The 13,718-nt window shown below is 42.2% G+C and overlaps 1 protein-coding gene across 1 annotated transcript in view; it reads left to right on the top strand.

Annotated features, from left to right (window-relative positions):
• Window positions 1–13,718, top strand: part of ADARB2 (adenosine deaminase RNA specific B2 (inactive)) — a 430,816-nt gene that overhangs the window by 384,766 nt on the left and 32,332 nt on the right. The window contains exon 7 of the mRNA XM_039527879.1: window positions 11,959–12,127. Coding sequence (XP_039383813.1) covers window positions 11,959–12,127 — 169 coding nt within the window. The remainder of the gene's footprint in view (window positions 1–11,958; window positions 12,128–13,718) is intronic.

Raw genomic sequence — 13,718 nt, 5'->3', positions numbered from 1 at the left:
TGAGATGGGGCATAGGCGCTGACTCCATGGGTGTTCTGGGGCTGGAGCACCCATGGGGAAAAAATGGTGGCTGCTGAGCACCTGCCGGCAGCCCTCCTCTCTCCTCCTCCCCCTAGCGCCTGCTGCCAGGCTCCACAAATCAATGCCTCCCATCCCTCCCCGCACCTCCCACCTGCTGCATTCAGCTGTTTTACGGTGTGCAGGAGGCTGGGAGGGACAGGGGAGGAGCGAGGACATGGCACGCTTAGGGGAGGGGGTGGAGCAGGGGCATGAAGAGGCAGGGTGGGCTGGGGCCGTGGGGGAAGGGGTGGAGTGGGGGAGGGGCCTGGGGCAGAGCCAGGGGTCAACCATGCCCCAGCAATTTGGAAAGTCATCACCTGTGAGATGGGGATGAGGGGGAGAGGCCAAATCACTTCCCCTCTTTTATACTTTCTTCCAGCTTACTGGAAAGATCTTTACTGTGACGTAGGGATCAGGCAGTTCCTATTGGTCAAGCAGTCTCCATTGCCTACCTGTCTTCTCTAAAGAGTCTCTGGGATAGTGGAATCTTTTCTTGATCGGCATTGATGAGCCATTAACACTGTCTGGTTACTGATGGATACTCCTTTGTTGTAACTGAAGGGCTGGTTGTGGGTGTTCCCAACCTCCCAACATATTTCAGTAACACATATAGCAATGCCTCAGAACTTCACAATGATAGTACATACAATCCAACAGGAAATTAACACTCAACAGATCAAGACTTTTAAAATGATACCTCACAAGATATACTTTGTACAGAACATACCATGATCATATCACCATGGTGAATATAGAGGTTCCAGGGTGCGACTTTGAGGCACAGTGTGTCAAACCAGCACTCTGCCAGCCAGGGTCCAGGAGTGGTGTCCTCTGTCAGGGTTCAGCTTCTGCCTAGCAACTGTTAGTAGGTCTCTGGGTGACAGGTTAGAGTTTACTTGCCCCTAAGAGTTCTGTGGGACCCGGGTTTAAGACCTGTGGTTCCTGACAAAAGGAGCTAATGGGTATAAAGCATTCAGTATCAGATAGCCAGTTTAGGCAACTGTTGTTATTACCTCATCTTTGCTTAGCCCAGTCACTGTAGCTAGTATTTTACTTTTTATTGCCTTGTGACTTTCTTGGCTACTGTTTGGTTTGCGGGTTTTTTGTCAATATTATAAATATTATAAAGTAAGATTTCTTTTAGGAGCAAGAGTGTCTGTGTGTGTATGGAGGAGGATAGGGAAAGTAGGGGATTCTACCAACTATCCTGAGAACTCTGGGTAGCCCCAAACTTTAGTTAAAGACAGTAAACTAGCATTCTGTGGCCATGCACAACCGATGTAATTAAAGTGGCTTATGATCGTCCACATAACTTAAGTCGACTTAAGTCTGTAGTGTAGACATGGCCTAGGATTTGGCCAGAGCCTTGGAAAGCTTTCATGTAAAGCAAAATCTATTTGTCTGGGTCCAGACAAATGGATTTCCACAACTATAATCAGATCCTAATTTTAATAGAATGCTTGACTCACCAAGGGGAATTGCACTGTATTTATTGATTCTGTTTTGTTTCTAGGTATTGCTGGTTTGTAAAACATTACATTCAGAAGCAATGTTCAGATGCAATATAATGGCTACATTAATCAGAAAAAGGCCACGGCTGAGGAGTCTGCAGAATAGTGGGAGGAATTTTCACACAGACAAGCTATTTGTCCAAGTATTTGGCTGGCCCTGAAACAGTTATTTGTGAACTCATCTGGGGCTTCCTGCAGAGTGGATCAACAATATGCAAAACAGTTCATGACAAAGAATGCTCAGTCCCATCCCCTCAGGACTTGGGAATACTACTAGAGTCACAAAAGCGGAATGCAGGCCCTTTGCTAGATCCACAAAGGGATTTAGGTGCCTATCTCACCCCATGCATTGTGGAGGGAGCCTGGGTGCCTAACACAGGGCTGTGGATTCCAGTAGGCAGCAGGGAGCCTAAACATTAGTGTTGTAATGCTGAGTTGAAGTCCCCCTTGTGGAGCTAGCTCCTCATGGGCAAAAGGTCCCTTGACAAACATTATTCTTTTTGCTTTGATTCTAATGCATCTAGTCTGCCCCCTGGCATCAGGGTGTCTGCTACTGTCCAATCCAGGACATCCTGAACTCAAAAATCCCTTTCCGTTTCAATCTTTAAAAAAATATATATGGGGGTGTCATAAACAGTTAGTTAAGGGTTAAGGTTTGTTTTTTACCTGTAAAGGGTTAACCAGCAGTACCTGTGAACACCTGACCAGAGGACCAATCAGGGACAAGATAATTTAAAATCCCTGTGGAGGGAAGTTTTTTTTTTCCTGTATCCTTTGTGTTAGAGAGTCTCTCTTGGGAGTTAAGGGAGTCCAGACATCTTAATCAAGTCCTCCCAGGTTTCTGCAATAAATTCTTCTATTCAAGCTAGTGAGTATTAGCAAGGAACTAGTAGTCTTATACTTTTATTTTTGTATTTGCAATTCTGTGTTTTGCTATAGAATTTCTTTAATTCTGTACTGTTATTGCTTTTACTGAGAAAGAAAGGAGGGGGGATTCTCTCCAGAGATTGATAAGTTTAGACCCTGTGTATTGTTCCATCTTGGTATTCCAGAGACAGTTACTTTCTTTTTATTCTTTAATAAATCTTTTCTGTTAAGGACTTGGTTGATCTTTCCTTGGGTGAATTCTCAGGGAAAGGGGAGGAGGGAGGAGGAAGGCATTCCTCTGTAGTTGGATCTTGGTATCTCTCCTAGGAAAAGGGAGGGGGGAGGAAGCAGGGGGGAATGGTTTATTTCTCCTAGGTGTAAGAACTCCATGGATTTGGGGCTCTTGGGATCCCCAAGGATTTTGGGGAAGGACTGTGTCCCAATACACGTACATTATTGGGTGGTGGCAGCTTTTACCAGATCTAAACTAGGATTTTAGTTTAGAGGAGTCCATGCAGGTCCCCATTTTGGAACCCAACAGCTCTAAGTGGGGGTGAGACCTATGACAGGGGGTTAGTTTCTTCTTTCAGGATTTGCCAGTCATTTGTCACAGTGCATAAGCAGTAGGAGGGTTGCTGTCAATCATCCAGGACAAAGCATTTTGTCCAGTTTAGAAAGGCATTTCTAACACACTGGTTAAAACCCAGTGTAGTCTTAATGATGTGATCACACAAATAGCCACATTCCATTGATGAAAAAAGGAAGTCCTAGGCCTGAGTCCGTGGCAGTCACAATGGGAGTCACAGCTAAAGCTCAGCAGCTGAGGCCAGATGCTGATTGGTGCCTGGTAGGATTTTCAAAAGTGCCTAGGCGCACCTAAGGGAGACCTAAGTCCTATAAAAAAAGACAGACCTGATCTGACTGTTAATGCTTTTGAGTGAAAGTAAGAAACAGATGGGGTCTAAATGGTGATGAAAGTTACCTACCTCACACAACTGTGTGAAGATCAATAAAAAAGGGAAGGAGGAGGATCCGGGGAACTACAGGCCAGTCAGCCTCACCTCAGTCCCTGGAAAAATCATGGAGCAGGTCCTCAAGGAAACAATTCTGAAATACTTAGAGGAGAGGAAAGTGATCAGGAACAGTCAGCATGGATTCACCAAGGGCAAGTCATGCCTGACTAACCTAATTGCCTTCTTGGCAAGATAACTGGCTCTGTGGATGAGGGGAAAGCAGTGGATGTGTTATTGGTTGACTTTAGCAAAGCTTTTGATACGGTCTCCCACAGTATTTTTGCCAGCAAGTTAAAGAAGTATGGGCTGGATGAATGGACTATAAGGTGAATAGAAATCTGGCTAGATCATTGGGCTCAACGGGTAGTGATCAATGGCTTCATGTCTAGTTGGCAGCCGGTATCAAGCGGAGTGCCCCAAGGGTCAGTCCTGGGGCCAGTTTTGTTCAATATCTTCATTAAGGATCTGGAGGATGACGTGGACTGCACACTCAGCAAATTTGCAGATGATACTAAACTGGGAGGAGTGGTAGATACGCTGGAGGGAAGAGATAGGATACAGAGGGACCTAGACAAATTAGAGGATTGGGCCAAAAGAAATCTGATGAGGTTCAACAAGGACAAGTGCAGAGTCCTGCACTTAGGATAGAAGAATCCCATGCACTGCTACAGACTAGGGACTAGTCAGCAGTTCTGCAGAAAAGGACCTAGGGGTTACAGTGGACGAGAAGCTGGATATGAGTCGACAGTGTGCCCTTGTTGCCAAGAAGGCTAACGGCATTTTGGGCTGTATAAGTAGGGGCATTGCCAGCAGATCGAGGGACGTGATCATTCCCCTCTATTCGACATTGGTGAGGCCTCATCTGGAGTACTGTGTCCAGTTTTGGGCCCCACACTACAAGAAGGATGTGGAAAAATTGGAAAGAGTCCAGTGGAGGGCAACAAAAATGATTTAGGAGGCTGGAGCACATGATGTATGAGGAGAGGCTGAGGGAACTGGGATTGTGTAGTCTGCAGAAGAGAAGAATGAGGGGGGATTTGATAGCTGCTTTCAACTACCTGAAAGGGGGTTCCAAAGAGGATGGATCTAGACTGTTCTCAGTGGTACCAGATGACAGAACAAGGAGTAATGATCTCAAGTTGCAGTGGGGGAGGTTTAGGTTGGATATTAGGGAAAACTTTTTCACTAGGAGGGTGGTGAAGCACTGGAATGGGTTACCCAGGGAGCAGGTGGAATCTCCTTCCTTAGAGGATTTTAAGGTCAGGCTTGACAAAGCCCTGGCTGGGATGATTTAGTTGGGGATTGGTCCTGCTTTGAGCAGGGGGTTGGTCTAGATGACCTCCTGAGCTCCCTTCCAATCCCAATATTCTATGATTCTATGATGAACGCTTACCATAGAACTTTGAAAATGAAAAACACTAGAGCTATGTATTATTATTATTATTATTATTAATAATAATAATAATTAATAGATTTTAAGGCCAAAGGATTGTGATGAGCGAGTCTGATCTTTAGCATAACACAGAACTTCACTCCTAGAGGCCATAGAGCTTCACCCAGTGACTCCTTCATTGAGTCCCATAACGTATAGTTTAACTGGAACATCTTATGTGAGAAAGCCTTGGCCATGAAACCTGTTGATTCCAGGAATGTCACGTCACATAAGACTAGAGTTGGTTGTAAAACAGAAAATTATTTTGTGGAAAAAATTCATTTTCTGTTTCTCATGAAATTTTGCAGAATATTTTTATTAATATGTTTACCAAACTTGCTATAGAAAGCTTTCAGTTATTGAAAAAATCATGTTTTCTTGGTTAAAAACTAGGGTTTTGGTAAATGAAAAATGTCTCTCATGATTTTACTAAAAATATTGATGAAAAATATTGTGGAAATTTTCACAAAACAATTCCAGAATGTTGACAGTTTTATCAGTAAAGTTTCATTTGTTTATAAAAAGGTGAGTCTTAGATGGAAAAAACTTTTAGACAGCATCCTGATCCTGTGGAACTTGGATTAGGAGTCTAGTGGGCCTCTAGCTCCTGTTGACTTTTGCCTTGTTGGCATCAGAAAATCCCCCCATTCTGGATGTGCTCCGCCTGTGCCAAAGCTGTAAAAGGGTTAGTTGATTATCGGTGGCGACCATCTAATGAGTCTTTGTGACTAGCAACTAATCTCACAAAGAGTTCGTTCCTTCTGAGGCACAAATCCTAAATGGCAGCTAGAATTTTGACGGGTCTCCATACTTTGCCCCATGGGGGCTGCTGCGCTTTCAAAGCGATGGTGCGGCACATCTAATTTTAGATGAGAAGAGCAATTAGTAATTAAAAATAATAATCTTGAAGCATTCAAGTTGCACTCTCCTTGATTGGTATCTCTAAGCCACATGCATAGAATCTTAATTCCTCTGACATTGCGATTTCTTCTGATATGTGCTAATACAATTCTCATCCAGAGCCAGGCTGGGTTCTCAGCATGGAAAATAATAATTGTAGGTGAGACGAACCCTACCCTGACCACAATAATTTTCATTCCTCTGAGCCCTCAGAAATAATTTACAAGCACAATAGCCAACTGTTTGTGGCTTTGATGGCAATAATTTGTTTTACGGGATCATTAAGTGGTAGCACGTATTTACCAGCTAAGAGGCACCTAAGGGAGAGTATGTGACATGACACACATTTCTTAGGATAGATATTTCCCACTATATTACGTTTGGTCTCATAAGGATAAAGCCCCATGTGAGACAGCAACCTGTTTAGAAGTTGTTCCAAAGACATAAAAGGCCCTAATAATTAGTATAAAATGCTCTGTCTTTATCAGTTAGCTTCACTCTAACATAACTCCAGCTAGGATGAGCATTTCACACACGTTTCTATGCTTTTACTAATCTAAGGAAGAGAAAAGACATTGGAACAGAACTGAGGTCCCAACCTTCTAATACTTATGTGTGAAGGCATTGTTTGATGTAACTAAATTAAGACCTTTCAACAGACCATAGTCCCTGGTAATATTTTCCCATTCCTGGCTATTAGTCCTGAACATCGCTTACAGACCATAGCATGTCAAGATAAGATGAAAACCACAGTTCAGTAACAACCCATTTAAAACAGACGAGGAGAAATAATGCAGCAGTTTCCTTTTCTAAACTTTCAGATGTTTATTCATGTTGATCCTCTCCCGTGAACCTTTCCCATCACTGTTTTTCTATATACGTGGTAGATTGATTGCCATTTGTCCAGGATTCGCAGATAAGCAAACTCCCAGGAACTTCAATGGAACCAGGATTTCACACCTGAAACCAGGAGCAGTGGAAGCTCCCTAAAAGTGGGGAGCCACCAGAGCCCAAACTGTGGCCCTGCTCCCTATGCCTTGCCACCCTGAGGTCCCCCCAGGCCTCCAACCCCTGCATCACCACTTCCCCTGAGGCCCTGCTCCTACACTGCCTCTTCTCCCCCCTCAAGACCCTCACTCCTCTCTGCCTCCTCCTCACTGTCACTCACCCTTACAGTGGCGGGGCCATGGCCCCCGCTCCCCCCTTGTTCCAATGCCCCTGCCTGAAACTACTGATAGATTAGAGATTACGGATCAAGTAGAAGGATTCAAGAATGCTCTCTTTAAAATTAGTGCAGAGCGAAAGATAAAATACCTCAGGTAACAGCCTGAATAAAGTCAAGGGATGCCGAATTATCATCCAAAAACAGGATTTCGGCCAAGAAAGACAGAGAGGTGGGAAGAGGGTAAAGGGTTTTATCTTTAGCTGATAAAGTCATGGGCCTCTTTTTCCTAGTAAATATTGAACTGATTTTGGGGATGATCCCCAAGAATCTCCCTGAGCTGTAATAATGTTGTGATAAAGCTCTCGGCCTACATTTCAGACGTGACTAATGATATTGGGTGCCACAATTTCTGGGTGCCCAACTTGAGACATCAGAAAGGGGCCTGATTTTCAGAAAATGCTGAGCACCCACCATCTGCAAATCAGGGCCCTTAAATATTCTCTCAAGTGGGCAGCCAAAAATTGGGACACACAAAATCACTCTTTGGTTTTGAAACGCTAGGCCTTTTTCTCCTTATGTGCCTGTCTCTAAAGCAAGACATGACCAAGAACACTGACCATGCCTGACATTCTAGCCAGTGAAGAGCCAGAGGTACTCATCCAAAGCAATCAGTATGTGTTATGACCCCCCACCCCAACCTCAATACAAGTCCACAGAATATTATTGTACATTTATATAATAATACCTATATCCAGCATTATCTTTAACCTGAAGAGCTCACAGTACTTTTCAAACATGAATTAGTGTTAATTTAGGGTGACCAGACTGCAAGTGTGAAAAATTGGGACAAGGGTGAGGGGTAATAGGACCCTATATAAGAAAAAGACCCAAAAATCAGGACTGTCCCTATAAAATCGGGACATCTGGTCACCCTATGTTAATTAGAGATGGTGTTACTACCATACATGAAAAGTCATATTCTGCCATCCTTACATTGAAATCCTGAGCTCTAGTTGCATAGAAAAGTGCTACCCAAAATGAGAAGAGGTGGCAGAACTTGTATGCATTTCTAATTACTATTGAACTGCGAAGTCGTTTGTATGCCAGGACTCCTTTTTCCATCTCTTTGTTCCTAACAGCCTTTATGAAGCTTTATAAACCATATTGATGAATTGAGAGTCCAGCCTCCAAAAATGCAAGATAGGCTTTTTCCCCCCAACCCTTCTGGAGGAAAGAACAGCCTCCACTGAAGCACGGAAATAGAAAATGAACCTCAGAGGCAGCCACATGTGAATTTCAGACAGAGCCTTACTTGTGTGATTCTGTTTAATCACCATCCATTTCCTTTGTACGCTTCAGCTATACATAAACATGGATTTTTTTGTTTTGTATACAACTCATTTTTTTCACATGCCCCTGGAAAACAACACTGGAGCAAGGATTGCACCCCAAATTAAATGTATGTTAGGGCACTAATTTAAATATGCATTGTCTGTATATATGTACAAGACTGTAAGTAATACTCCAGCACCTTTTTATTTCCGAAATTCTCAGGGGCTGTTTTTTATGTCTAATTTTACATCTAGCATACCTCATAAATTCACTCCAAATTATTTTAAAATTTGTGCTCTCTAATTCTGGTTTGAATTGACATTTTGTTCTGATTGAAGTGACATCAGCTTTCTTCTCCCTCTGCAATTAGTTGAGATTAAGCCGTTGGAAAACCAGCATGGCAAAGCTCAGAAATGTTCAGAGTCACTGATGCTTTGATCACACTGAACAGGAGAGCAGCACTATACTGTAGTTTGTAACTTCAAGGTACATAAATAAATATATCTCTGAGATATTTTTAAGTGATCTGTGGCAAAGAGTGTTCCAGCAAGTGGCATCACATTAATGTCTAGCAAGCAGTGTGCACTCCAAAAACAGTCCAAAACTTTAATGTAAAATAAATATTTATATTTGCATACATTGCTTAATGACATGGTAAGAACTAAAAATGGGCTCGTGTTCCAAAGATCAGATCAGTATCCAACCTTTAACAAAGATCAGGGTACGGCTTTTAATAAAACATTGTTTTCTTAATACACGTTAAAGAGCAGCATATTGGAACATGTGTTTTGTTTATTCTGGTGAGGCAAACATCTTGGGACATGCAGCAGTGCACAAGGGTTTAGTCACACAGCAGCCACTGAATTTAATAGCCGTTGAGCAGCTAAAATCCCTTATCAATTCTTTGGAAATGTATCCCAGGGCGAGTGTGCACAGGCCATGGCTGCATGAATCCTATCAGCTAATTCTGTCTGCTCTCCCTCTCCCTAGGTAGAATTTGTATAAGAAAGTAACAAAGTTTGAAGATTGGGCCAGGCCATGTAAGCATTTGAAGGGTGAGATGTTTTGTGTGATCTCTTACATTTACTAAACTATGGAGATCTGTGAAAATCTGTTACTAAATTACTGGTACTTCCAATCCAGGGCAGAAATGCCATAAAAGCAGCCATTGTCATAGTATTTTGGCCAGCTCCAGTCCTGAAGAGAACTAGAAGGGACAAGTGTGCACACCCATCAAGTTTAATGAGAAAAAAACATTTTCCAAATGTTTTGGAACCCACAGAACCGTTGGTCTTGATTTCAGTTAAAAAAAATGACCAGCAGTTATTGGAGGGGCTGGTTCTTATTTTCTCTGAACTGGATCACTCCTCTTTAATTATCTCTGCCAGCTCGTTCTATGGTGCTTTGCCCCTGGCTAGGTAACATTTACTTAGCATAATCAAAATTATGTAAGTGAGGGAATATTCCCCTTGTCATGCAGGCACTAAAATCATGAGGCAGCTGCATCCCAGCCCCCTCCATCCACCCTTGCTAACCTTGCAGGCTTTGACATACAAGAGTGAGTAAAAAGGGGGTAGCTGTTTTCGACTGCTTGACTCTCAGAGTGAGAAAGGAGAACTATGGCTGCAAGGGAGAGAGGCTGTGGTGTGGGAATTGGTGAGGGTAAGAGTATCCGGAGCACAGTGGGGATGATGGGGAGGGAAAGGCTGGGAAGAAAGAGAACATTTCTGAAAGGAGGAGAGAACCAGTAAACAGGGAACCTATATGCAGGAGTTAATATAGATTTTTATATCAATAGACCATGCCGGACACAACGCTACTCTTCTTGCTGTTCTGGGTGTGCAGTCCCCCAGAGAGTGTTGTGTCTAAATTCACTGTGATCATTTGGTCCTACTTCTGGTTGTGTTTGCTGTGAAGCAATGGTGCTGATTGTTTGTCCTGCCAGGCCCAAATCCCATCATATCCGCCCCATGATCTAGTTGTTTAATGACAAAAATGCTGATGCTCATCCTTTTTTTGGAGGCATGTGAGAAAAGACAGTTCACCTCACCGTCTAAAGAGACATGTGGACTGGTTCTCAGACCACTCTCCCTATAACGGGAACACCCACTGGGCCCTATTGGAGGAGGAAACTTGAACAAAGAGAAGTGGTGAGATCAGAAGACGGGGCGGTGAATATTTGTGAGGTGCTCAGTTAGTGCTGTTGATGAGCACTATAGACACAAATCATATTAAAAAACACCCCACAACTGCATCCCACGACACTAAAGACAAAATGCTCGTTGTATTGATAGGGATGGGGGAAGAAATCATGCTGCTACTGGCTATTCCCAGACATAGTTGTGGAAATAACGTAGACAGACCCTTAAAGAGCTGGGCTGCATCAGAGCATGTTCTTGAATTAACAACAATATTTTTAAAACACAAGAAAATGAAGAGAGAATGATCACAGGAGGATCAGACGATGTAGCTGCTGGCAGGTCACAGCTGACATTGCTGTTCTACATGTGTTTGCTGCACTTGCTAATCCCAGTGTTCTGAAGCAATTTATTTTTCCATTGCTTTTTTGTAAACAATCCATTGGCACCAGCCAAAGTCAATCAATTGCTTCAACTAGCGCTAGCAATGCAGGATACATTGTAACAAAGCAAACACATTGAAAAATGACAGAAGGGACCCGAGTGCAGCTAGGGAATGCACACAAAGCCAGCTGCTCTCTGCCAATGGCATGATCAGCCCAGTGACTTGTCACACCTTGATTTTATTCTGTGTGATGAACAAGGACCACACAGACCTGAAACCTGCTATATACATGCATATAACCAGGATAATCTTACTTAGCAAATCCTAACTTTTCCATTGACACCTTACATGACATACTTGGTACAAGATTTGTTGCAATTCTGTAAGCGCTTTACAAATTTGACTTTCTTTTGTACAAACTACACACCTACAGGTCTCATTTTGCACATTACTGAAATGCAGCTAGCGCTGGGGTGGAGCATGGCAACTGTTTAACAGAACCTATCAATACCACACAAGAGTGTAGTACACCTCATCCAAGGGAAATGATAGGGGGAATCTTAGGCAAACAGAATATAATTACCCAAGTTTTACTTTGTCAAGACACCAGGTTGGAAATTTTTAGGGACATCAAGCCTGGACTTTAGTTTTACATCTCCTTCCGGGATGTTTCTTCCACTAGCATTATGCTTGGGCATTGCTTCAGAACTGAGTCAGAGAGGAAAAGCATCACTCACACTGGTTCCTCAAAGCACCTGAGTTTTCCCAACCAAGTATCAAACTGGCCTGACCATGCTTAGCTTACAAGAGCTGAGACTGGCACTGCACAACATACTGGAGGGAATAAGAAATCAGTATTGCTTAAAAAGCCTCTGCATTTTTTTGAATACGGTGGTGACTGTGAAAATTATCTCAATTCATGCTGTGTTAAAACCACAGATTTATGTGAAAAGCTGACTGAGCAAACCACTGAAAATATCCATTATGCTGCTCTCATGGGCTGCAACCTTATCCAATTTCCTCTTTGATTTAAAGGACCCCATGTGTGGTTCCATGATACAAGCTGAGGTGTCACAGGCATTTTTATTCATCTCAGGAGACAATTGTACAAACATTTAATTACTGTCTTTCTATCATCACTTTTTTCTGACCCAGTGAACAGTACCAAGCACATAGTAAGAAAGTACCGGGGGCATCTACGAACGAAGATTGAGTCTGGAGAAGGAACCATCCCTGTCCGATGCCATAATGCAGTTCAAACATGGGACGGTGTGTTGTTGGGAGAGCAGCTAGTCACAATGTCTTGCACTGACAAAATTGCCAGGTAATGTGAGCACCTAATTTATACATTCTAAAACTGGTTGCTGTGTGGAAATGAGGTTGATGTCACAGAGGACTGTGACTAGTGGTGGGGAATAAATAGCAGGTGCTGATAAACCCTAAAGAAACAATGACCCGCTTTGCATGTAAATGTAAGGCATATAAATAGGGTGGAATGTAAATAGAATTTTTTTTCCAAATTCTCTGTGGGTCATTAGCTGCTCTTTAAAGTGTGACAAAAATATAAAACATCTCTTGCAGCATTTTCACCAATCAAATTTCTATATGCAAATTAAACAAAATCAACTCTGTGCTTATTGGATGATTTACCTCTGAAATGGCAAACCAATCATGATTCAGATAAACTTATTTCATTTGCATCCTAGTGCATAAAGTTCTGTAAATGATAAGAATGTTTATAGTTTCTAAAATGCAATTTCAAAAGTCTGATGTCACCACCATAATAGGAAGCCTTCTGATGAAGAAATAATCATGAAATGTGATTTCTTTGCCCAGGTGACTGTGATGGGTTTTTTGTTTGTTTGCTAGCTATACTCAGGAAATAGAATGTATATTTACTAAGGCCTCACTTAACTTGTGATATTGCGGAAATTGTGGATTCCACAATATTAGGCCTCCGCTGCAGTTTTGACGGGAGCCCCACTGTGCACAGGGCTGACAGTGGGAGCCCCGGGCAGCCAACAGCATAAGCCCCCACTCTGAACACTGGGTGGTCCACAGCATAATAATCACAAAAAAGAAATAATGGACTTCATTACCGCAAACAATAACGTCCATTATTACTTTTCTGCAATTTTCCATTGCTTGTCACAGCTCAGCCGCAATTTTTTTGACAATCATCACACAATTCAAGTAGGGCCTTATATATACGTATATTAATACAGAAGAGTTGCCATTAAAAAATCAACATTTACCAACAATTATTCCACAGCGGCATGCGAGATACCACAGCTTATTTCCCATTCTAAGTTTAGGGTAGTAACTATTAGCAAATGTTGATTATTTTAAATGACAACCACTCTGTGTGCGTATATATTTAATACACATATGTAATTATATATAATTATATATGCATGTACATTTAGTATACATATATGTTATGTATCTCTGCTTGTAAAATACATTCCATTGCAGCTATAAGAAATGTAAATATTATGGGTCAAATTCTCTGCTGCCATTTTATGTATATGACTTCAATGGCGTTACATCAGAAGAGAATTTGGCCATAAATATCAAGGGCCAATGTGAGCACAATGCTAGAAAAATACTGCTGCTTAATGCACTTGCCCAAATTCTGCGCTGAGCTTTTCCTATGCAATCCATCTGAAGTCACTAGGGTTGTACAGGCACAACTGAGAACAGAATTTGGCCAAGAATGCGTGTGTTTCATCCAATCATAAAATGGGAGTGCATAACAAATGACAATGCATCAAAATACTCGCTCTGCGATAGGTAGATTAGTCACAAAATAACTTCTGTTTGCATGACAGCGAAAAGGCCTCCTCTTCTGTAATATTTTCATGTATTCACACAGAGATAAGAGAAAACTTAAAATTCAGAAAGCAACAAAGAAT

The sequence above is a fragment of the Mauremys reevesii genome, linkage group 2 (genome assembly GCF_016161935.1).
Source record: "Mauremys reevesii isolate NIE-2019 linkage group 2, ASM1616193v1, whole genome shotgun sequence".
NCBI classification, from domain to species: Eukaryota; Metazoa; Chordata; order Testudines; family Geoemydidae; genus Mauremys; species Mauremys reevesii.
The sequence above is the reverse complement of the archived record's forward strand: the minus strand, read 5'-3'. Positions and strand labels throughout refer to the sequence as shown.